The 26,150-nt window shown below is 43.1% G+C and overlaps 1 protein-coding gene and 1 pseudogene across 8 annotated transcripts in view; both read right to left on the reverse strand.

Annotated features, from left to right (window-relative positions):
- Positions 1 to 5,206: 5,206 nt before the first annotated feature.
- On the reverse strand, positions 5,207 to 8,550 carry LOC100347291 (RNA-binding protein Raly pseudogene; annotated as a pseudogene).
- A 3,012-nt stretch (positions 8,551 to 11,562) lies between these two features.
- ALG8 (ALG8 alpha-1,3-glucosyltransferase) overlaps positions 11,563 to 26,150 on the reverse strand; it is a 32,719-nt gene continuing 18,131 nt past the window's right edge. For 4 of the 8 annotated variants that reach the window (XM_002708671.5, XM_008263431.4, XM_070075924.1 and 1 more), the window contains 9 exons: positions 25,147 to 25,214; positions 21,257 to 21,383; positions 20,886 to 20,989; positions 19,992 to 20,112; positions 17,257 to 17,396; positions 15,732 to 15,871; positions 14,698 to 14,795; positions 14,313 to 14,385; positions 11,563 to 12,195 (listed from right to left, as the gene is read on the reverse strand). In XM_002708671.5, coding sequence (XP_002708717.1) covers positions 11,964 to 12,195; positions 14,313 to 14,385; positions 14,698 to 14,795; positions 15,732 to 15,871; positions 17,257 to 17,396; positions 19,992 to 20,112; positions 20,886 to 20,989; positions 21,257 to 21,383; positions 25,147 to 25,214 — 1,103 coding nt within the window. In that variant the 3' untranslated portion in view covers positions 11,563 to 11,963. The remainder of the gene's footprint in view (positions 12,196 to 14,312; positions 14,386 to 14,697; positions 14,796 to 15,731; positions 15,872 to 17,256; positions 17,397 to 19,991; positions 20,113 to 20,885; positions 20,990 to 21,256; positions 21,384 to 25,146; positions 25,215 to 26,150) is intronic. The other 4 variants (XM_070075930.1, XM_070075928.1, XM_070075920.1 and 1 more) reach the window with 4 other exon arrangements.

A 26,150-nucleotide genomic window follows, 5' to 3' on the forward strand; every position in this document is an offset into this window, starting at 1 on the left:
AGGATTAGCCTAGTGAGCCGCGGTGCCAGCTCCATGTAATTTTTGAGATCTATCCATGATGAAACAGAAAGATTGACTTCATTAATATATATATATGTATATATGTGTGTGTATTTTAAAGGCAGAGAGCTAGAGAGAGAAGGATCTTACATCTGAGGTTCATTTCCTAAACAACAAGAAGAAACAAGGTTGATCAAAGAAGGAGGTACTTTTCTCTGAAGGGAGGAGAGAACTTCCACTTTGCTTATGGCCTTGTCCAAATACTGACAGATTGTGGATTCAAAATGCTTCCATAGCCTTGGCAGCTCATGTCAAGAGGCTCAGGTGATCACTGAGGTCATACAGAAGAGTGTTAATTGTTAAATGAACAACAGGAGTCACTGTGCACTTCTAATGCAGGAACTCTGTCCTCAATGAGTTGTATTATGAGAGTTAACTGTAAAACTTGTTCTCAGTTTTCTGTGTGTGTGTGTGTGTGTGTGTGTGCAAATTGTTGAAATCTTTAGTGAGTTTAGAGTTGGTCTTCTGTGTACAGAATTAATTGAAAATGAATCTTAATGGAGAATGGGACAGGGAATGGGAGAGAGAGGAGGAGGTGGGGTGGGAGTGTGGGTGGGAGGGTGGGTATGGTGGGGAGAATCACTATATTCCTAAAGTTGTACTTATGAAATTTGTACTCATTAAATAAAAGGTTTCTTTGGAGGGACAAAAAAAAAAAAAAAAAAAAAAAAAAAAAAAAAAAGGGAAAGGAAAGAAACAAGGTTGGACCAAGCTCAAGTCAATAGCCAGGAACTCTTGGATGGCAGGAACCCAAGTACTTGGCCATCATCCACTGTCTTCCACTGGCAGGAAAATGCATAGGAAACACAGAGACAGTGTTGCGGTCCACCACCCTTTTATTTTTCTAGAAAATATAATTTAATCCAGAATGATAAACAGCAGTCGAGTGGTTGCTGGTGGTGAGGGGTGGGGAAGAGTGATTTAAAAAAACGGGTTATTTATTAGTTATTTCTTTATTTGAAAGGCGGAGTTACAGAAAGGGAGAGAAGTCTTCCATCTACTGGTTCATTCTCCAAATGGCTGCAATGAAGGAGCAGGAGCTTCATCTGGGTCTGCCCATGTGCATGCCACAGCCCAAGCACTTGGGCCGTCTTTTGTGGCTTTCCCAGACCATAGCAGAGAGCTGGATTGGAAGTGGAGAAGGTGGGACTTGAACTGGCGGCCATATGAGATGCCAGCACTGCAGGTGGGCAGCTCTACCCTATGCCACAGAGCCGGCTCCCCTCCCGTCTCTCTTGACAGACTAAGTGCTGCTTCCTAGAAGGCTCAGCCTTCATTCCACCCATTTTTCACCTGGCTCATTTCTGCCTCTAGCCTTTGGTTTGCTTTGTCCTGCTCAGGGTCCTCATCATGATCTCTTTAGTTGTTGTATCCAGTATGAAATGGATCTCACTTTTCATCCTATCAGGACCTGTCTCTTTTCAGGTTTCTAGGACTTACTAAAGCAAGAGGGAGAGCTGGGAAGACAGTGAGGGGCAACAACAGCTTGAACAAGTTGTCCTTACAAGGCAACCTCTCTCTGCCTCTGGAATCAAAAGAGCTAAAACGAACTAAAAAGTCTGCATCTGCAGTTGTTTCTGAGCTACGATCTTTTTTTTTTTTTTTTCTTTTAAGATAATAGGAGAGTGGGGCCAGCATTGTGGTGCAGCAGGTTAAGCTGCTGCTTCTGATGCCTACATCCTGTATCTGAGTGCCAGTTCTAGCCCTGTTTTTTTTTTTTTTTTTTTTTTTTTTTTTTTTTTTTTGACAGGCAGAGTGGACAGAGAGAGAGAGACAGAGAGAAAGGTCTTCCTTTTCCGTTGGTTCACCCTCCAATGGCCGCTGTGGCCAGCGCACCATGCTGATCCGAAGCCAGGAGCCAGGTACTTATCTTGGTCTCCATGCGGGTGCAGGGCCCAAGCACTTGGGCCATCCTCCACTGCACTCCCGGGCCACAGCAGAGAGCTGGCCTGGAAGAGGGGCAACCAGGACAGAATCTGGCGCCCCGACCGGGACTAGAACCCCGGGGTGCCGGCGCCGCAGGCAGAGGATTAGCCTATTGAGCCGCAGCGCTGGCCCTAGCTCTGGGTTCTGTGTTCTGATCCAGCTCCCTGCTAATGCACCTGGGAAAGCAGCAGGTGATGGACCAAGTGCTTGTGCCCCTGTACCCACTTAGGAGAACCTGGATGGAGTTCCAGTAACCTGGCTTCAGCCTGGCCCAGCCCTGGCTGTTGTGGCCATTTGGATGAAAGATCTCTGTTTCTCCCTCTCTGAAACACTGCCTTTCAAATAAATAAAACATTTTTTAAAAAGGACACCAATGATCTACATATTACCACACTTAATGATACAAATGTCACTGTATATCTTAGTAGCGCTTTCAATGAACACTCTTCCTCTTCCAGGATAGCATGCATTCTGCATTTCTCTTTTAATTTCTTATTTCTTATTTTTCTCTCTTTCTTCCTTTCTTTGTTTCTTTTTCTGGTTTCTCTTCATCAGTTTTCTTTTTTGTCTCCTTTTTTCTTCTAAGCCTGCAAATTCCTTAAGATTTGTCCTAGGTTCTCTTCTCTTCATCAGATACTTTATTAAAAAAACCTTTATTTATTTGTTTGAAAGGCATAGTTACAGGGGGTGAGAGGGAGAGACAGAGAGGTCTTCCATCTGCTGGTTCACTCCCCAAATGGGTGCAATGGCTAGAGCTGGGCCAGGCCAAAGCCAGGAGCCAGGAGCCAGGAGCCAGGAGCCAGGAGCCAGGAGCCAGGAGCCAGGAGCCAGGAGCTTCTTCTCGGTCTCTTTGCGGGTGCAGGGGCCCAAGCGCTTGGGCCATCTTCCACTGCTTTCCCAGGCACGTTAGCAGAGGGCTGGATTGGAAGTGGAGCAGCCTGTATTCAAACTGGTGCACATACGGGATGCTGGTGCTGCAGGCAGCACCTTAACCCACTATGCCACAGCACTGTCCACTCTCCCTCCACAGCTATTTTCTTTCCTTGGCAGATGTGTCTATTCTTTTTTTAAAAACAGATTTATTTATTTGAAAGGCAGAGTTACAGAGAGGCAGAGGCAAAGAGAGAGAGAGAGGGAGAGAGAGGTCTTCCATCTGCTAGTTTACTCCCCGAAGGGGCGCAACGGCTGGAGCTGCACCGATCTAAAGCCAGGAGCCAGGAGCTTCTCTTGGGTCTCCCACATGGGTTCAGGGGCCTAAGGATCTGAGCCATCTTCTACTGTTTTCCCAGGCCATAGCAGAGAACTGGATCAGAAGTGGAGCAGTGGGGGACTCAAACTGGTGACCCATATGGGATGCTGGCACTGCAGGTGGCGGCTTAACCTGCTATGCCACAGCGCGGCCCCGAAGACTGCTTTAAGAAGTGGTGAACACTCCCACACCACCTAATCAGCTATCTACTCTTCATTAGAACTATAAAAACAAATCTGGTGTGTGTAACTGGTACAACTGAGACACATCCCATATCACAGTGTCTGGGTTTCATTCCCACCTCCACTTCAGCTTCCTGCTAATGTATACCCTGGGAGGTAGAAGGTGTTGGCTCAAGTAGTTTGTTCCTTGCCACCCAACATGGAGACTGGGATTGAGTTCCTGGTTCCAGGCCTTGGCCTTGGATGTTGCAGGCATTTAGGGGAGTAAACTAATGGATGGGAGACTTGTCCCTGCACCTTTCAAATTAATAAAAATTAAAGAAAGGAAAACCTGCCAGGTGCTCTTGAAAGAGTTTTCCTAGGATTTAGTGATCCTTTTTCTTTAGTCCCTTTTTTCAGAGCGTTGTGCAGAGGTATACACGAGTATTTCAAAGAGTTCATGGGCAATGCCTATGACAGAGCTATGCATGGATTTTAAAATCTTTATAACAAAACAAACTTTAAAATTCCGTTTCCATTTTTTTTAAAAAGATGTATTTTTATTTATTTGGAAGGCAGAGTTATAGAGTGAGGGAGAGATAGAAAGATCTTTCATCTACTGGTTCACATCCCAAATGGCTGCAACTGCCAGGGCTGGACCAGGCCAAAGCCAGGAGCCTGGAGCTTCTTCCAGGTCTCCCACATGGGTGCAGGGGCCCAAGCACTTGGGCCATCTTCTGCTGCTGTCCCAGGTACATTAGCAGGGAGCTGGATTGGAAGTGGAGCAGCTGAGACATGAACGGGCACCCATATAGGATGCTGGCATTGCAGGCAGAGGCCTTACCTACTACACCACAACAGCGGCCCCTCCACAAACTTTTTGAAATGTTCTTGTAGTATGAGTCCTATCCTTGTCACAGTTGTTCTATAAATATACTGTTTTTATTTCTGTCTCCTGAACTTGAAAAAGTTAATACTTTATTGGCATTTTTAAAAAAGAAGGATGCTGAATTCAGGACTTCATTGTGAGAAATGAATGGCTGTATTGATTCATTTTGGAGGTCTATAAAATTATGCTAATCTCGGCTGCCCTTACCACAGTAGCCTGTTTCCTTGTAGCACAAAGGAATATTTGGGTAAAAAGATTTTCATTTTTTAAAAAAGACTTTTTATTTATTTGAGAGGCAGAGCTACAGACAGTGAGAGGGAGAGACAGAGAGAAAGGTCTTCCATCTGCTGGTTTACTCCCCAAATGGTTGCAGTTGCTGGAGCTGGGCCAATCAGAAGCCTGGAGCCAGGAGCTTCTTCTGGGTCTCCCACGCAGGTGCAGGGGCCTAAGCATTTGAGTCATCTTCTATTGCTTTCCCAGGCCATAGCAGAGAGCTGGATTGAAAAAGGAGCAGCTGGGACACGGATTGGTACCCAAATGTGAAGCCAGTGCCGCAAGAGGCTTACCTTACTATGCCACGACACTGGGCCCAAGATTTTCATTTTTAAATGTAAGAGACAGAGAGAGTTCCTACTTGCTGGTTCACTCCTCAAATGCCTGCAGTTTCCCTTAGCTGGGGGTCCAAGGCATAGAGCCAGGAATTCAATCCAGGTCTCCCTTGTGTGTGGCAGGAATCCAATCACTGGAGCCATCAGTGCTGCCTCCCAGGGTCTGCATTAGCAGGAGCTGGGTATTGAACTCAGGCACTCCAATATGGGATGCAGGCCTCTTAGTGGCTAGCCCTGCATCAAAAGATTTTGTGTGTGTGTGTGTGTGTGTGTGTTATCACATTCATGCTGAAAGTACAAGTTCATCAAACTATTGAAGAGCAAAACATTTATTTGTTTATTTATTATTATTTTTTTATTGTCAGGGTCTCCCCTGTGGCTACCCCCTCCACCACCTCCAAACCTATAGAAAATCCCACACCTAGGAGTGTCCCAGGGAGACAAAGTATGGGGAAACTTCTGTGTTCTGCCCTCTGGCCTAGGCAATCCTGGCAAGGAGGGTGCATGGGGAAGGGGAGGCTGGGAACTCCACCTGCAGAGGATGTGGCACTGCTGATATGTGTGGGGAGGAGGCGCCTGCTGCCAGTTTTCTGCTGGTACTGCTGGGGGTGGCATCCAGAGATGGGTGCCTGACTTGAGGGCTGGAGCAGTGATGCCCTTTGCCTGCTGGTAGCCATTGTTCCTGTCAGAGTGCTTACTCCAAGGCCCCATCTTCTGCATCTGTGTCCTGGTTGTGTTCCAGCTCATCTTCACTATGCAAAAGCAGTCCCGCCTCAACATGGCTGTCTCCAGCTTGGGTTTCTTCCTGGGTTGTGCCTGCCTTGAAAGTCACGTCCTTTTAGGGGACTGGTGGGGGCTGCTGCAACCACTACTGCCACTGCCACTGCCACCCTTGTTATCTGGGTTGGCCTTTTGCTCCTAAGCAATATACTCCAAGTAGCCCAGCAGGGCATTGATACTGGGTCTGTGTCAGCTCTGTCTTGATGGGCTGCACCTCACTGCTGTTGAACCTGACCTTGGCTGAGCAGTTAGTAATGACTGTGGAGCTGGCAAAGAGCTTGACAGGTGTTAGTTTTGACTTGCCAGGCCAAAGGGACTGTGACCTGTGGTCGCTTCACCATGACTGCCCTGGGCACTGGCAATGGCGATAGGCAGCCCCAGAATTCCAAGAGCCTGTATACGGCAGGTGGTGCTCCCTTTAACTCCTTGGGTCTGTTGGGTTTGGGCTCTTCTGCCATGTTGATGTCCAGTGTTTGCCCAGCCAGCACTTGCCCATTGTTTCCCAGCACAGCTGCCTAGGTATGGCACTCGTTGGCTTACTGAACAAAGGCATAGCCCTTGTGCTCAGAACAGCTGGTCACATGGCTGTACTTGCAGAAGGTGGTCTCCATATCTGACTTCACCACAGCTCAATAGCTGTGTTGAGGTTCCAATGAGGACCCAAGAATTCATGGACTTGGGCTCATTCTTATTTGTGACATTGGCTGTCTGGATCTTCAAGGACGTGGTGGCCACCAGTACCAAGGCTGAGCTTATCCAGCTGTTTCCTCCTTGGGGTTACCAGGATTAACACCAGCTGCCTCTGAGAACAGGGTTCACCTCCACAAGAGGTCTGGAGATAGCAACATGACATGGAAGGAGCTATTTTTTTTTATTGAACTTTTTTTCTTCCATAATTGCAAACAGAAGCTGCATAAGAGGGGATGATTCTGATTCTGAAGTACTTCCTTCATAAGATTTCAAAGATACAGTCATCAACAGAGAAACTGTGGGGAGCAATCCGGACTGGACTGAGTTACTGGAATTAAGACTTATTCTATGCATCTGCTCTCCCACAATATGGCGCTGGGAGAGAAGTAAACAGCTTCCGCACAGCTGCTTCCAGTTCAACCAATAAACTGTAGGACTTGCTCCTGATTGGAGAGCAGCGTACTCGGCGTGTGGGCAGCCGAGTTGGGATTGGCGGAGGAGGACTATAAAGGAGGAGAGAGACGGCATGCACCAGGAACATCTATGGGGAACATCTAGCTGAAGGAACACCCGTGCAGCCCCCGAGAAAGCCGGCCGGCGGTGTGCCGCTCCCCTGTGGAAGTGGGGAATGTGGCTGGGGGAACTGCCCTTCCACGGAGGTGGAAGGGATAGTAGCCAACCCGGGAAGAACCAGCAGCAAACCCGGGGAGGGCCGAGCAGATGAAAGAACAGCGCAGGGTCCTGTGTCGTTCCTCCACGAAGAGGGGGAGCGACAGAAACCACATGGCTCAACTTCTTAGCAGCTCATCCAATTCTGGTTCTACCCATCACTTGGATGATCGAGAACACCAAGTCTCACCCACCTTTTCTTTTTTCTTTTTTTTAAGATTTATTTTATTTATTTGAATGGCAGAGTTAGAGAGAAAGGGAGGGAGTATGTGGGGGGGGGAGAAGGAATCTTCCATCTGTTGGTTGACTTCTTAATGGCCATAATACCTGTGGCTTGGCTAGGCTGAAGCCAGGAGCCCGGTACCCCATCTGGATCTCCCACATTGATAGCAAGGGCCAAAGTACTTGGGCTGTCTTCTGCGTTCCCATGGGTATTAGCAGGAAGCTGGACGAGGAGTCAGGCAGCCAGGACTCAAACTGGAACTCATGGGTGTTCCAGCAGCTTAACCTGCTGTGCCACAATGCTGATCCTTCACCCACCTGTTTTACTGTAAATTTTGTTACATTGCATATTTATTTGTGGGTGAAAAATGAGTTATATATTTAAAAATTTTTATTAAATATTTAGGAGTCAGAGAGAACTCCCACCCACTGACTTACTCCCCAGATGCCTGCAATGCCTGCCTGGACAGGAGCAAGGAGCCAGGAATGCAATCCAGGTCTCCCATGTACACCACAGGGATCCAGTTACTTGAGCTAACACTGCTGCTTCCCAGGGTCTGTAATAGCAGGAATCTAACCCGGGAATGCTGATGAGGAGCATGGGCATCTTAATGGCCAGGCTACATGCCTGCTCCTTATTTGAATTTTTTTTTTCAGCAAGATTTATTGATTTATTTGAAAAGAGAAAGAGAGAGGAAGAAATAATCTTCCATTTGCTGGTTTATACATTGGATGGCTGCAACAGCCAGGAATAGGCCAGGCTGAAGCCAGGAATTCCATCCAGGTCTCTTACGAGGGTGGCAGAGACCCAAGTACTTGGGCCAGTATCCATTGCCTTCCAGGCAGGAAGCTGGATGGAAAGTGCAGAGTAGGCAGTACTCTAATCAGGCACTGATATTGGACCTAAGTGTCCCAAGTGGTGTCCTAACCCACTATGCCCCTTTTATTTTTAAAATTTTGACCTGGATTTAGTTCTTAGATGACTGGCTTTTGAGGAGTGGACCAGCAGATGGGATTTCTCTAATAAGTAAGTAAACAAAATTTTTTAAAGTTTTTTTTTTTTAATAGTAATCTTGTCTTATTCTCAATTCTAGTTTTCAAAACATTTTGAAATAGTACCTTAATTTATTTGGTATCTGTTGAAACCTAGGACTTTGTTGAAATATATGCACGTCTCTGCAGTTTTAAAACAAACACAAAGTATATTACTTGGAAAAAAAAATCCTGGACACCAGGCAGGAAGTCTGGGTTCTACTGTGTGTTGGCACCAAGGTATTCCTCAGTGTCTGAAGTCATTTCCCTTCTGATAATACAAGGGGTTGAACTGTTTAAGACTCTTTGGACATTGAAACTTGAAGTCAAATGAAAACAAATATAAGCCCTAATATATGAAACAGACCAAATGTATTTACACTGGTAGGAAATGGGACAGGCCCAGAGCCTCTGAAGCTCTTGTACTCTATAGAACATTCTGGAAATCCTTGAACCAGATACTCTTCCAGTTGATGTCACATCACTTTCACAGCAGCAACCTACAAGCTTAATTAAATTTGCAATGTTGAGATGCATCAAAATTCATCTCTTTTGTTGCTTGTATGAAAATTGGCAAAGATGTGAGGAACTATGCTGGGCCCTTAGTATTAAAGCTTACACTAGTGACATTTAGGTTTTATTCATTCGTTTTTTAAAATATTTATTTATTTGAGAGGCAGAGTTACAGAGAGAGAAAGAGAGAGAGATTCTTCCATTTGCTGGTTCACTACCCAAATGGCCACAATGGCCAGAGCTCAGCTGATTCGAAGCTAGGAGCCAGGAGCTTCTTCTGGGTCTCCCACGTGGATAAAGGGGCCCAAGCATTTGGGCCATCTTCTACTGCTTTCCCAGGCCATAGCAGAGAGCTGGATCAGAAGAGGAGCAGCCAGGACTCAAAGCAGCACCCATACTATGCCACAGCACTGGCCTCTATTCATTAGGTTTTATTTATGGCCTGTGTTCAAGTCTGCGACTTTTACTTTTTAATGATTTATTTTTTACTTACTTTATTTTAAAGTCAAAGGGTCAGAGAGATTAGGAGAGACAGATATTCATCTGTTGGTTCACTCCCCAAAAGGTCACAACAGTTGTGTTTGGCTAGGCCAAACCCAGGAGCCCAGATTTTCATCTAGGTCTCCCACATGGGTGGCAGGGGCCAAGCACTTGGACCATGTTCCACTGCTTTCCCAGGCACATTACCAGGGAACTGGATCAGAAGTAGAGTAGCTGGTACTTAAATGGACACTCATATGGGATCCTAGTGTTGCAAGCAATGGCTCAATCTACTAGACCACACATACCCCACAACCCCTTTAAAGATTTATTTATTTGAAAGGCAGAGTGACAAATACAGGAGACAGAGCTCTTCCAGATCTGCTGGTTCACTCACCAAATGGCTACAATGGTTTGGGCCAGGAGCCAGGAATTCCATCCAGGTCTTCTGCTGCCTTCCTGGGTGCATTAGTAGGGAGTTGGATCAGATGTAGAACAACCGGGACTTGAATTGGTGCTCATATAGGATGTGGGGGCAGTTTAACCTACTGCACCACAATGCCAGCCAGCAAGTCCTGGCTATTCTGCTTCCGATCCAGCTTCCTGCTAAGCACATCCTGGGATGCAGCAGATGATGGCCCAAACTGCTTAGTTCCTTGCTACCCATGTGGAAGACTCAAATGGAGTTCCTGGCTCTTGGTTTCAGCCTGGCCCACACCTGGCTATTTTGGTCATTTGAGGAGTGAACCAGTGGACAGAAATCTGTCACTCTGCCTTTCAAACAAATGAATACATCTTTAAAACAAAACATTGTAGGGTTCTAAACCTTTTATGTTATCATTTTAGAGATGAGAGTATTAAGGCAAAGAATGGTTAAACAAGTTGTATAATGATTAAAAAAAAATGGAGGCAGGATTTACAATCAAAAAATGACCCCTCCTTTTCTTTCTTTTTTTTTTAAGATTTATTTTTATCTGAAAGGCATCTTCCACCTGCTGGTTCACTGCCCAAATGGCTACAATGGCCAGGGCGGGCCAAGCCAATGCCAGGAGCCCAGAACAACATCTGTGTCTCCCACATGGGAGGCAGCAGCCCAAACACTTGGGCTATCTTCTGCTACTTTCCCAGGCACATAAGCAGGGAGCCAGATTGGAAACAGAGCAGCACTCATAGGGTGCTACTGTCACAGGAAGTGCCTTAACCTACTGCACCACAGACCTAGGACCCCTACTACTAATCAGTGTTGTGGTGCTTTTGCATTCATAGCCATAGCAGTGGGAAGTACCTATGATCAGAAGACAGAGCAGAAAAGTCAGCAGGGAGGAGCGGGATCAGCACGCATGAAAGAAGAAGAGGTACACAGTATGGCACAGCAGGAACCTGGGCAAAACGGGAGATTGTGACAAGGACAGTAGACTAGAGAGGTCACACCCTTAAAGAATCCCCACCTTTATCATTGCAATAATAGGCTCAAAAGAAGTGGGGGCAGATTCAAGAGATAGAACAGCTGGATTAACATACAAGGATGTCACTGACTTCATATTTTTCTATTTTTTTTTTTTTTTTGACAGGCAGAGTGGACAGTGCAAGAGAGACACAGAGAGAAAGGTCTTCCTTTGCCATTGGTTCACCCTCCAATGGCTGCCGTGGCTGGTGCGCTGCGGCCAGTGCACTGCGCTGATCCAATGGCAGGAGCCAGGTACTTCTCCTGGTCTCCCATGGCAGGCAGGGCCCAAGGGCTTGGGCCATCCTCCACTGCACTCCCTGGCCACAGCAGAGAGCTGGCCTGGAAGAGGGGCAACCGGGACAGAATCCGGCACCCCGACCGGGACCAGAACCCGGTGTGCCGGCACCGCAAGGCGGAGGATTAGCCTAGTGAGCCACAGCGCCAGCCGACCTCATATTTTCTTAAAATACAGTTGCTAGTGCAGGCTAGAAAAATGTTGGCCGACTTTGTAGCAGATACTAGGCAAACTGAAGCCCTAGATAGTGTACAGTTCTCTTAAGAAAGAGAGAGGACAAGAGGACAAGTCACTCCTTTAGCAAGACTGTAGTGCCTGATTTTAGCATAAACAAGATATATTCTCCAAGTAAGAGTAGCTGTGGTTTGCAGTCTCTGCTGTCTGCCCAGTGTTTACACAGAATACTACTTCCGGCTTTGAGTATTGTCATTGTATAATGTCAATGAGAAAGTCTCCTGGAACAAGGTGTCCAGAATGGGGACAGGATACTGCCTGTGTGTATGCCAACAGGAAAATGTACCTGGTAATAATCCAAAGATACTTTGTACAGAAATACAAAAGAACATTTTATTTATATTTTCCTCAGCATAGCAGTCCAATTATGCTTTATATCCTGACAATGGTCAGCACAGGCTAAAAATAATTATGCTGTTGCTCAAACTCACTGCCTTGAGTAAGCACAGCAGTCTAAATGGTCTCAGATAATTTTAACAGAGGAAAGTGAGATTTTTTTTCAGATGTGTTTCATTGCTTGTGGAGGGTAAGTGGCTTCTCACCATGGTGACAATTGGGTTGCTAGGCTGGGCAAGGTCAAGTTCAGAAGAATGGCCCTTCAAACATACTTACTAAAATAAATGGCTCATGCCACCAGCAACTTTCTTCAAGTTCCAATTAATTTCCCATGAAATAATTGCTTGGCATACATCCAAGCAGTTCCATTATTCATTTTTTCTTTGTTTTGCCAACAGGAGGGCCAGTCAATACCGAAACATACAGTTTCAACCAAGAATATGTGATGCCCACGGCACAATACACAGAGGTCAGTAACAAGGGGATGAAAGGGTACTTCAGCTTCCAAGAGGTAAAAGGGAATAAAAATTCACAGCAGATTTCCAGAGGCCCCAGGCCTAGGAGGTAGAAAGTCTCCATCCAATTAAAAAGAGGTTTTTCTTTTCTGAAGAAAAAAAAAAAGTCTGATTTTAGATGAGTCATCTTAGTTTAGCAAACACTTCTCAGCTAAAACTTTCCCATCTGCACTGTCTTCAGGTGCACTATAGCAAAGGCTGGAGTCAAAAGAGTGCATGAAATTTTACAGTTATAAAATATGTTTATCCCAAGAACCCAAATTTGCCTAATCTTCTACTAGGCTGACACTTAGCTGAAGCTGCTCAGAGTCAGCTCTGCATTTGGAAGAGGGAAGGTGCTGGCAGCCATGATTCTAGAGTAAGAACACAACACATAATATGTAATTGGGATGTTAAAATATTTTTATATATACATGTGTGCTTGTATATATACACACACACACATACAAGATTTATTTATTTACTGGAAAGTCAGAGTTACACACACACACACACACAGAGAGAGAGAGAGAGAGAGAGAGAGAGAGAGAGAATTTACTATTTGTTGGTTTACTACCCAGATGGTTGCAACAACCGGGGCTGGGCCAGGCTGAAGCCAGGAGCCAGAAGCCTACTTAGGAGTCTCCCATCTGGGTAGTGGGGGCCCAATCATTTGGACTATCCTTCACTGCTTTTCCTAGGCCATGAGCAGGGAGCTGAATCAGAAGTGGAGCAGCTGGGACATGAACTGGCATTCACATTGGTCAGCATCCCAGGTGGTGGCCTTACCTACTTTGGCACAACACTGGCCCCTTAAAAATGCTATTTTTTAAAAAAGATTTATTTGAAAGTCAGAATTACAGAGAGGGAGGGAGGGGGAGATAGAGATAGAGAGAGAGACAGACAGACAGATAGAAAGACAGAGACAGAGAGAGAGAGAGATCTTCTATCTGCTGGTTCACTCCCCAAATGGCCGTTAACAGCCAGGGCTGGGCCAGGCTGAAGCTAGGAGCTAGGAGTTTCTTCTGGGTCTCCCATGTGGGTGCAGGGGCCCAAGGACCTGGGCCATCCTCTGCTGCTTTCCCAGGTGCATTTGCAGGGATCTGGATTGGAAGTGGAGCAGCCAGGACACAAACTGGCAGCAATAAGGGTTGCCAGCATCATAGATGCAGCTTAATCTGCTATGCCACAACACCGGCCTCCCAAAATTCTTTTTATTTTGGTAAAACATATGTAACAAAAATTTACCATTTTAGCCATTTATCAAATATACTGGTAATGGAGCCCCAGCTCCTGTGGATGTTAAGATGACATTATACCATTATCACCATTATCCACTTTCAAACATTTTCATCGCCCCAAATAGAAATTATGGAAACATTCATAATAATTCATCTATCTCCCCCTCAAATCTACCTCTAATTTATTTTATTTCTATGAATTTGCCTCCTCTACAATTTTGTTTAAGTGGAATCATACAATATTTGTCCTTTTGGGTGTAGCTTCCTCCTAACATATTTTCAAAGATGATCCATGTTATATACAACATGTGCCAGAATTTCATTCTTTTCTCTAGCTAACATTCTACTGTATGAATAAACCATTTTTATTTAGCCATTCATTTGTTGATGGACACTGAGGTTTTCATTTTTTGGCTCTGTTAATGTTACAATGAATATTACTGAGTCCCTGTCTTCAATTCTTTTGTGCATATAGCTAGGAGTGGAACTGCTGAGTCATGTAGTTATAACTGAGTTTTAATATATATGGGTTTTTATGGACATAATCAGATATAAACCACAAGCAATTTAAAAATTATAGAATTTAATTATATAATTTAAAAAACAATTACATAATTTAAAAATTATAGAAATAATATCACATAGTTGAGAAGAGAAAAAAATTCCATCATAATTCTACAAATAGAAATAGAAATGCATCTGTATGAATATTTAACATTTCCACTGTTTAGTTTTCATGTAAGATTTCAATTTATGCTAGGTGGTTCTCCTCAAACATCCCCCAAACTAAAGATACAACCTGTTGTTATGTCCTGATGAGATGATGGGTAATTTCTGTATTTACCAATTATTTTGTAACATTATATTGCCATTATTATTTAAAAATAAATTTTAAAGGTTTATCTGACTACTTAGTAGTAAACATTTCACAAGAGTAAATATAATTATAATTTATATAATTATAAACGTAATTTAAATTGAATTACCTGAATAGAGTCTTCAGTGAGGAAATACTATAGATGGTAAACAGTAACATGAGTAAGATTTTAATGGGAAGTTCTGTTGAAAGAACAACAAAAAAAGCAACAGTGATACTTTAGCTGGTAAGAGAAAGGTTTATTATACTTAAGGCAATGTAAGTGCATAGACATAGCTGTTTAGTATTAATGATGCTTTTTGATCTTAACTATGTATTTTTGTGACATCTAAAGACGCTTAGAATTAGGAGCAACTTGATGATTTTATTTAAGAAAATGGGTTTAACTTTCCAAGATGGTTTCAGGTTATTTAAATCAGACATACTGATCTGGAAGCCTGGGTGCATGAGGCACAATCATCAAATGTATCCCTTGAAAAAAAGAAGCTGCTCACCTGGTGCTGTGAAAAGCAGAGGGAAGAGGGAAAAATGTCCTGTTGTGGTCAGAATCAGAAAAATTGAAGCATCGTCTGCTTTTTCTACAGACAAAAGGCTAAAAAGAAAAAAAATCTTAAAATAATTTCTTAAAACAACAATTGAAATTATACTTGCAAGTAGCTGGAAAAAAACTGCATCTATTTTTAGTCTTAGTTGAGAATACTTATTTTAATTTAAGTAGGAAACTTTTAACAATTTAAAGAATGGGCCAACTCAATGAGGAAATATCCAAAAACGAATCTTGCGCTCCTGAGTAACTGTTTAAAGAGGAATGCTATGGGACGAGGTGCTGCCTGGTGTGGCTTTGAATCAGCCCAGCTTTGGCCATTGAGGCCATTTGGGGAGTGAACCACAGAATGGAAGACCTCTCTCTTTAACTCCACCTCTCAAATAAAATTTTAAAAAATTAAAAAAAAAAAAAAAAAGGCCTAACTAGTACTTGATAGCTGTGTGACTTTGGTTAAGTCTTAAACTTTCTGAGTCCCAGCTCCTGTGGATGTTAAGATGAATTTATACCAACTTTTTCTAATATCTTGTAAGTTGTGAGGCTCCAAAGAAAGAAAGCAATAATTAAACAAAGAAAATCTGTGGTTTAGTACAAACATTCGGTATCATTCCAGAACAGAATCAACACTTGCTTTGACTAATAACACCTAACAAGGAGCCACAGAACGTTATTTTCAAAGATGTGATGACTCTAAAGCCGAGCTTTCCCACACCATGTAACAGCTTGGTGGCATGGTACTTACTCAGTACACACCCTTACCAAACGTGCAGAAACACTACATGCATTTCTGCGCACCTCAGGGCCTTCATGGGTCCAAGGATCCCAAGTGAAGCATCCCTGCCCTGTCCTAGTAGAAATCAGTTCCCATTTATCTTTACCTTTGCCTGCTCTATTGAGAATGACAAGCAGGGACAGAGCAAATGGAGAACAATAAGATGCTGTAAAACTTGCCAGAAATGCCAACGAATTGAGCTGTCTACTTACCTCAGTGGGAGAATGGCGAGGAGTATTGCTTTTTCATGGACATGCCACCCAAACAGAAAGGAGCTCAAGGCACAAAGAATGAGACATCGAAGAAAACCTCTGGGCCCTTGGGGTTTAAACCAAAGACAGAAAACAGAGGGCTAGAAACAATAGGTAAAGATAAAAGTTCAGTATCATTTCAAATTAGCTTTATACAAACAGTGTTTAGGTGAATACAAATTGTGTCATCTGAAATAGAGATCCCAGACAATTCTTCATTAAACTGGAATACCTCATCACTGTGCACATTCCACTGAAAGTCAAAAGCAACTACTCAGAAAAAATAGGCATTTGAAAGCATAAATGTAACTCATTAGAATTAATCCACTTACCAAAAATAAAAATTATTGATAATTTTAGGGATATAATACAGGGCAGCAACTTACTACTTCTTCATAATTAGTTAATTAATTATCAAACTAAGAAAATTCACAGATATTTTTGAGCTAATAAATTAGATGTTACTATATTAATAAGAAAGCATCTGGCTTTAGCCTGGCGCATAATCTACGATAAAACCACGGCCTTCTATGTGCAGCTTACAAGACTCAGATTTGAGAGAAAGAGAAATGTCCCATCTACTGGTTCATTCCCCAAGCTCCTACTGGCTTCAGCTCTGGGGCGGAGAACTCAACGTAGGTGATAGTAGGGACCAAATCATTTGAGCCACCACCTCTGCCTCCCAGGATCTGCATTAGCAGAAAAGTTGGGATTCAGGTCTCGGAGCTGAACCCAGGTACTGTGATGCAGGACGTGGGCACCTTAACCACTAGGTTACTTCAGGTAAAACACGTGAACAAGTAGGACAGCAGAGATTTACTACCTGCATATCAGTATTGCCATGAAACTAAGTGGGATTAGGTGTTTTGCTAGTAGCTTTGGGCCAACTGCAATGCAAAATTAAATATGAGTGCAATAATCAAAGTGAGTCACTTATAATGAATTCTTCTAAATTATATCACAACACTGAGGTCATCACAATAACTAACGATTATGAATAAAGCCTTTAACAGCACTGGACTCAGATTAGATTCTGATGTTCAAAGAGCTGTTGTTGACTCTTTCAGCTCATTATTACCACCAAGACAAAATACATCATCCAGAACATTTGGAACTTTGACCATTTAGCCAAGGATGAAACAGAACAAAATCTGAATGTCTGTGGTACAGACATTTTCCTCTTTCTCCACAGCAAGGTCCATGCCTCCCCTCCTCCCCAGGCTTTTCTCTTTCCCTGTCCCCAGGTTGAAGAGATGGTCTAACAGTCACTAGCAGCAATCTCTCACAGAGACTTTACCAGTAACCTTGCCTGACAGTGTTCAAAGTTATTCTAGGAATTGTTATTGAAGGGCTTCAATCTGCAGAAGAATTACAACCATGGAGATTATCCTACAATCTGAAAAGCCTGAGAGTTGAAATTTACTCAGCCACACAAAAGAACAGCAAAGAAAACTCAAAAAACAAGTACCATCTGTTGAGTTCTTACCAACACAGCCATCAGAGTGCAGACGAAGGTCGCCAAGGGAGTCACTGAGGGCAGGACTACATGCTGGAACTCCTGAACCAAGCCACTTGTCATTGAGGCCTTAGGAATCTTGCTGGGATCAAGAAGTTTCAATTGCAAACCTAGAGTAAGTAGCCATTTTATTTTTATCAGTGGAACACCATATTTTACCAATTTCTCAAGGAAAAGAATAAATATTCCTGCTGCTTAAAGGCCAAGATTTCATGGATTTATTTCTCTACTGTTCTACCTAAAATGCCTCTGGTCTTAAGAGTATAATTTGCGGTTAGAGCTGTCGCACAGTAGACTAAGCTTCCGCCTGGGGTGCTGGCATTCTATATGGGCGTTAGTTCATATCCTGGCTGCTCCTCTTCCTATCCAGCTCTCTGTTTATGGCCTGGGAAAACAGTGGAAAATGGCCAAGTGCTCGGGCCCCTGCACCTGCATGGGAGATTGGAAGAAGTTCTTTGCTTCAGATCAGCTCTGCTCTGGCCACTGCAGCCATTTGGGATTGAACCAGTGGATGGAAGATCTTTCTCTGTCTTTTTCTCTCTCTGTCTGTAACTCTACCTCTCAAATAAATAAATAAATAAATAATTTTTTTGACAGGCAGAGTGGAAAGTGAGAGAGAGAGACAGAGAGAAAAGTCTTCCTTTGCCATTGGTTCACCCTCCAATGGCCGCCGCGGCCGGTGCACTGCGGCTGGTGCACCGTGCTGATCTGAAGGCAGGAGCCAGGTGCTTCTCCTGGTCTCCCATGGGGTGCAGGGCCCAAGCACTTGGGCCATCCTCCACTGCACTCCCGGGCCACAGCAGAAAGCTGGCCTGGAAGAGGGGCAACCGGGACAGAATCCGGTGCCCCGACCAGGACTAGAACCTGGTGTGCCGGCGCCGCTAGGCGGAGGATTAGCCTATTGAGCCATGGCGCCGGCCCTCAAATAAATAAATAAATTTTTAAAAAATATCATATATAAAGCAGGGAATCTGTGCAGCTTACATGAACCTTGTGGGCAGACAGTGTAAACAGTACGTGCTCTCACTGCTTGCAGAAAGCAAGCTTTCTCAAATGCAGTCTGATCACGTCACATCCCAAGTTTGAATCCCTCATTTCCTCTACCACACTGTGTTCTTTAAAGGCAGGAAAAATGAGGCGTTCATTTCTATCTCCACCACACTGACATTCAATAAATGTATTAAATGAACCAAGTCTTGGGATGATACAAGCCCCATTCCCAACAGACTTTGTAGTAACGGGACAGTTTAGCAGCTGTATGGCCCCATCTAATGCCAGTGAAAAACAGTACAATGCAAGGAGGGTGAAGACTACTCCGATGGTTTCTATTTGTTCACCTCTTCTTTCTGCTCTAGCCTGGTAATTCTCTCTTAAAGCTAGAAACACAGCTGCTCACCTACCACTGAATTTCCATGTAAGACATGTCTGAGGCAGCAGACAGACACACAAGGCAAGTTACAGCAGTTCCCTAAGAGAAGGCAACTGGCCCTTGTCCCTCACGCTGGCTGTTCAAAGCTTTTGTAAAATACAAATGTTAGAAATTATTTTGCCAGGCTTATCAAGCCTCAATTCACAGTGTGAGAAGGATAATACCAACTTACAATTTCCAACAAGTATGCATCAAAAATAGTAACAGCAACCACCATGCATTAAGTATCTACCATGTGCTAAGGACTGTGCAGCTTTAGCCTCTCAAGGCACAGAGTAATGAGGTAAGTGGCCCAAAGTCACACACCTGATAGGTGGTAGAAATGAACTTAGGTCTGTCTGGTTCCAAGGTTCCTGCCAATAACCTAGCACTTTGTTCTAGCTTTTGTTCCTCAGCATATGCTGCAAAGCAACAGGTAAAGTACCGATATGCTTTTACTCTAATAAGCCAAGTTAAGACTAGGGGAATCCAATAACTTGCCAATGCCACACAGTCAGTCAGCAATTATGGAGGTGGGGATCTATCCCAATCATCAGACTCTAGATCAGGAGGCACAAACTAGAACCCAGGGGCCAAATCCAGCCTGGGACCAGTTCTATACACCACTGAAATTATCAACACTTTCTACACTTTCAAAGGGTTGTAAACACACACACACACACACACAGTGTGTGGCCCACACAGCCTAAAATATTTCTTCTCTAGTCTGTTACAGAAAAAGCTTGTCAACTACTGCTTACGCACCAAGCTAGGCTGTACACAAAAATGACAGAGTGACCGATTCCAAGGTGAGTTATTTTTAGGGGAAACAGCTCAAAGGAGAAATTATTCTACATTTCAATTCAAACTTTAAAAAAGCACATAGCCTAGGTTTTCCATTTCTTCCCATCTTGTGCTAAAATACATGTTAACATTTTCTTTATTGGTTTAATACCCAAGGTCATGTCTTACACATTATTCTTGTTCTTTTATATATTTTAAATTTAAAAGGAGCATTCACTCTGCTGAATAATGCCTAAGGCAAAAATTACCTTCAAAAAGTAACTAAATATTTTAAAGTTTCCCCCAAGGAAATATCTACAACTGCACTGCTGCAAGCAGCTTTTATAAGGAATGCAGTCTGTTTACCGCACTTCACTTGGGCCCAAGAACTGAACTCCCTGTTCATCCTGAAAGCTAGGAGAACAATTTGGCCACATTCACAACAGAAAGCAGGTTTCCCCATTTCTTGATGTGACCAATGTTTTCAATCTGAATGGAAGGCCTGCTACCATACCGATGACAGACAGCACCTTGTCCAAGACATTGTACAAAGCCCAGAAGTTTGGAGCCCAATATGCATGGCAGAGGCCCCTCTTGAAAGGAAAGAGCCGGGAGAAGATTTGAGGCAGTTGGTTCTGTTGAAAAGAAAAATTAAGCTGATTAAATAGTCATCAATATTGTCTAAATGCAAAAAGAGAACTAGGGAACCATCTGTAGCATATATAATGTGTAGAACATTATGAGGTCTGAGTTTTTTTGTTCCTTTAAGGAATTGGTTGTATGTCTTCAGTGGTTCATAGAATTGCTTTTTATGTAAGCTTTCCAAAAGTCCAGTGGGACAAGATACATAAAAACACTTCAAATACCAGTCTACACTATTATGACATCAGTACAATAATGAAAGAATTTACAAAGTGCAAAACAGAGCCCAGGACTACAAAATATTCAAGTCTACTAGAGCAAGGAGGGTTGCAGGGAAAACAGCACTTTTCCTTTTTGGTGGCAATTAAAATCAATTCATTGATTTCACAGTGGGAAACAAGAAGAAAAACACTTGAACATCTGTTACATTCTAAGCACTTTTGAATGTATGCTGTCCTTAAAAAACTTCAAAAATACTGATTTTGATTGTCACAGATAAATTCTAGTAAGTGAATTCGCAAATCAGGATCTAAATAATGAGAATCAATTCTGTATATAACATATAAGCATAAACATATACATATGTGAACATGCAGAAAAACATCTGACAGAATATGACTCAACCTTTGATAAATCATACTGACTAGGAGTAGTAAGAAAAAGTGGACTTTTACTTATTTCATACATTTCCGGTTTCATTTTTTCTAAACTATAACAAAAATCATGCATTACTTTATTTATTTATTTATTTTTAAAAAGGACTTACCAAGGCTAGGAAAGGACCCAATGAAAGAGCAGTCACTAGGAAAACAACCAGTCCCAAGGAAGTAACACGGACAAAGCTGAAACTGTTCCATCGGACAGATCCATCTACAGAAAAGGAACACTGTCATTAGCCAGAAGCAGGGAAAGCTACACCCTAAGCCTATGCTAAAACTAGAAGAATTCCTTGATTGAACACCAATCTTTATGACGTGGCAGGAGCAGAGCAAAGCCAGAATGAGGAAAGGATTGATACGGTTAGCAACTGAGCGATATCTGTTGTATTTCACAAAACCCTCTTATCAAGCAAGTCCAAGTCAATAGTTCAGGAAGAAGGAAAACAAAGAAGATGCTGCTATTAGCACTAAAACTTGCCTGGTTTAACTGCAGTGAAACAGTAGGATCGTAGCAGATACACCCCGTACGCTGGTGCTACATAGAGGTAGATGTGTTTGAAATGTAGGAGAACAGCAAAGAGAAATGCTCCTTCCACATGCCTTTTCTAGATTTAAAAGGGAAACATGATTTTAAAAATCCAGAGCAAATGAAATGCAATAATGTAGTCTCCTGGGTTGGATTTTGGAAGAGAAAAAGGACATCAGTGGAAAAACTGTTGAAATTCAAATGTACCAGCATTGGTTTCTTAATCTTCCTGGAGGTACCAGGCTTGTGTGTAAGGTAGTATCACATTAGGGGAAAATGGGTGAAGGGTATACAGGAACTCTGTACTGTTTTACAACTAATTATCCTTTAAAAATTCCTGTTTTTTAAAGATAGATATACTGAAAGCAAACAAAATATGGTATCTAGGATATGTTTAAAAATAATTTTATGTATATGTGTATGTCTTTAAGTATAGATCACTGTACCATTTACTTCCATAAATTTTCTACAATAAAAAGTTTTAAAGGTAAATGTTCTATAGGCAATATAAGGAAAACAGAGGTAAGTGACTGCAACTAGCTTTTATACTAAGTCTAATACTAATAAATTATTATTTCAGCAAATGTTTGTTAAGTACTAACTCTGATGCTGAGATATAGCATATGATACACTGTATCAATATACTACAAATGCAGTACCAACTGCTACAAATTCTCCCACAAGAGCTGGAGTCCAGAAGATGTAATTATCCTCACCCTTATAGTTTTGTTTTGTTTTTTTTTTTTTTGACATGTAGCGTTATAGACAGTGAGAGAGAGAGAGAAGAGAGAGGTCCTCCTTCCGTTGGTTCACTCCCCAAATGGCCTCATGCAGGTGCAGTGGCCCAAGCACTTGGGCCATCCTCCACTGCCCTCCCGGGCCACAGCAGAGAGCTGGACTGGAAGAGGAGTAACCGGGACTAGAACCCGGCACCCATATGGGATGCCGGCGCCGCAGGAGAAGGACCAACCAAGTGAGCCACAGTGCCGGCCCCCACCCTTATAATTTTATAACTGTTAGTTGGTTTCTTTAGAGAAGCTAGAAATGGGTATGAATGCATAAATATGATGTTATACTACAAAAACAAAAAACCCATTTAACCACAACAGATCAGGTAACTTACATAGTATTATTGGAGGAAGGTTCTAGTAGAGCACCTGATCCTAGTAAATTACCTATGGGTCTGGCGTTGTGGCGCAGTGGGTTAACACCCTGGCCTGAAGTGCCAGTATCCCATGTGGGTGCTGGTTTGAGACCTGGCTGCTCCACTTCCGATCCAGCTCTCTAACATGGCCTGGGAAAGCAGTGGAGGATGGCCCTTGTCCTTGGGCCCCTACACCCGTGTGGGAGACCTGGAAGAGGCTCCTGGCTCTGGATGGGCATAGCTCCAGCCACTGTGGTCAATTAGGGAGTGAACCAGCGGATGGAAGACCTCTCTCTCTCTCTGCCTCTCCTTTCTCTGTGTAACTCTGACTTTCAAATAAATAAATCAATCTTTAAAAAAAAATAAATAAATTACCTAAATAAAGTATTTTGATTTTTAAAAACAACACAAAGTATGAGTTGACTACAACTAAATGAATCGTACCTATCTCACAGGATTTTAAGAAGGATCAAATGAAATAATGGTATTTGGCAAAGGTAAGTGCCAGAGATCATGAAAGGTCAAGTTCCTTCTCTCACTGTTTTCTTAGGTATAGTCCAGAACAATAAAGAAAAACAAAAGGACGCTTCCAGATCTCTTTGCCAATCTTAAAACATATTTAAGACCCAGATAAAGTCTAGCTGATTCCATAGTAAAATTTTAGTTCATTTGTTCAATAATCATTCACTGAACATGAAGTATGTCCTAAGCACAATGTAGATTTTTTTATGGTTTAAAGAAAGTTCACCCAGATATTGATGGTTGGTTGACAGAGAACTTTTTTTTTAATAGCCTTACATGAGAATCTTTATTTTGACAAGTAAGGAAGAGGAGCAGCTGGGAGGTGAACCAGTGCCCGTATGGGATGACAGCGCTGCAGGCAGAGGTTAGCCTACTAAACCACAGCACCAGCCCCTGACAGAGAACTTTAAATAGATATCTAATCTGATTTTTCTAAAGTCCTCTGTGGCAGTGGCCACATTTTACAGTAAGAATATAGGGAGTAGGTGTGGGAATTTGGCCTAGCAATTTAACTGCTAGTTAGGATGCTCATATCCTACATTGGAAGCCTGGGTTTGCTACTTGACTCACTCCCAATTCCAGCTTCCTGCTGATGCTGGGAGGCAGCAGTGATGGCTCAAGTAACTGGATTCCTGCCACCCATGTGGGAGACCTGGATTGAGTTCCCAGCTCCTGACTTTGACTCCACCCCTGACCGATGTGGGCATCTGGGAATGAACCAGTGGGTGGGAGGTCTCTTTCAGATTAAAACATAATGATGTAGGGATAAATTTCATTTTGTTGAGGAGAAAACTGAGGCTAAGAGGCTTAAAATACTTGTTTTAGGTAAAAGTTTTTTCTTTTTAAAATTTTTTTTTATTTGAAAAAAATGTATGTGAGAGAGAAAAGGGGAGACAGAGAAGTATCTTCCATCTGCTGGTTTACTCCCCAATGACTGCAACAGCTGGGTCTGGGCTATGCCGAAGCCAGAGGCCAGGAGCTTCTTCCAGGTCTCCTACATGGGTGCAGAGGCCCAAGCACTTGGGCCATCCTCTGCTGCTTTCCCAGGCACATTAGCAGGGAGCTGGATTGGAAGTGGAGCAGGCAGGACTTGAACTGGCGCCTATATAGGATGCCAGCATCAAAGGCAGCACCACAATGCCAGCCCCAGTAAATGGTTCAAGCCTGACAATGTAGCAACAAATTTTTGCAAATTCCTAAACCCCAGTCCCAGAGACTGTGTTTCAGTGTACAGAGGAGTGGTTCAGAAACCTGAACGTGGATAATAATTACAACAACTTCCCAGACTGGTTGTGAGGTTTACTCAATAGTATATTACATGATCTGGACCCAACCCGATGCAGCTGATGCAGCTGAGCAACCTCTGTGTGAGCCACACAGCTCATCAACATTAGTCAAGATTTCAAGCCAGCTCTTCTGGTTCTTAACTGCACACTTCTCATTACATTATTCCACATTCTTCTGGGGGTAAAGTACCATCATTTAAGTTATCATATTGTGAAAACTGCTGGAGATTTCATTCTTATGTAAATGATCCCAACCAAACACAAATTCAAGTTTACTTCAGGACTGCCACACTCTACTAAGTTTTGTTTTTTTTTTTTAATTTTTTAATTTTATTTTTTTTGACAGGCAGAGTGGACAGTGAGAGAGAGAGACAGAAAGGTCTTCCTTTGCCATTGGTTCACCCTCCAACGGCCGGCGCGGCTGGCGTGCTGCGGCTGGCGCACCGAGCTGATCCAATGGCAGGAGCCAGGTACTTATCCTGGTCTCCCATGGGGAGCAGGGCCCAAGGACTTGGGCCATCCTCCACTGCACTCCCTGGCCACAGCAGAGAGCTGGCCTGGAAGAGGGGCAACCGGGAGAGAATCCGGCGCCCCGACCGGACCGGGACTAGAACCTGGTGTGCTGGCGCTGCAAGGTGGAGGATTGAGGATTAGCCTAGTGAGCCGCAGCGCCGGCCCACTCTACTAAGTTTTTAGAGAAAACTATTTTTGAAATTTTTGATGAAAATGACTTTCAAGAAAGATGAAATTTGTGAGAAATAACCCCTCCAAAATATCCATAGCACTTGGCAATGCAAACTAGTTGGTTAAATAAATTCACCCACCACTGCTGCCTTTACAGGCTAAAAACCAAACTGAAGGGGAACAGACCTTGACAATTTTACATTTACCTGAAATAACCGTGCAATGGAGAGTAGCATTAATCCAAATAAAAAACCATTGTACTGGAAATGAATATCTGGACTCATGTCAAGGAAAGACAACAGAGGATACCAAATCATAATCAACTGTGCCAGCTGAATGACGGCAGCTGTTACAAAATGCTTTCTGAATACGTAAATTAAAGACAAAAATATTATTACTGGCTTGTACTTTTCATTAGTATTTTTTTAAAGATTTATTTATTTATTTGAAAGTCAAGAGTTACACAGAGAGAGGAGAGGCAGAGAGAGAGGTCTTCCATCTGATGGTTCACTCCAAAATTGGTGGTAACAGCTGGAGCTGCGCCCATTCGAAGCCAGGAGGATCTTCTCAGTCTCCTGCACGGGTACAGTGGCCCAAGGACTTGGGCCATCTTGTACTGCCTTCCCAGGCCACAGCAGAGAGCTGGATCAGAAGTGGAGCAGCCGGGTCTCAAACTGGTGCCCCTATGGGATGCTGGCGCTTCAGACCAGGGCGTTAACCCGCTGCGCCACAGCGCCGGCCCCCATCAATATGTTTTTTAAAAAGAGTCAAATCAGGGACAAACTCTTTAATTACAATGTATGTCTAAGGAGAAAAACTGAAACCTCCTCAGTTTTTTCTTATCTTGAAGACCTAGCAGCAAAGGGGCAAGAAGTTTTTGTTTTTTTAGAACAAAGAATAAGAAAGGGTTTCAACAGCCACTGAACGCCAATAGTATGCAGCACCCAAATCTTTTTCATTAAGCCTCACAAACGAACTTGTAAGGGAGTTAGAATTTCATCTTTAGAGATACTTTAGACATAAGTTAATGAAGGCTCAGAGACACTAATATGCTCATGGTCCTAAAGCTACAATACAAGATAACTGAGTCCAGGCCAGACTGAAACCAAAGTCTGGGTATTTTCCTCTATTTTCAAAAGCAGCTCACAGGGCAGGAATTTTTTTTTTTTTTTTTTTTTTTTTTTTTGACAGTGGTTAGTATGGTACTTGT

Source organism: Oryctolagus cuniculus, chromosome 1 (genome assembly GCF_964237555.1).
Source record: "Oryctolagus cuniculus chromosome 1, mOryCun1.1, whole genome shotgun sequence".
NCBI classification, from domain to species: Eukaryota; Metazoa; Chordata; class Mammalia; order Lagomorpha; family Leporidae; genus Oryctolagus; species Oryctolagus cuniculus.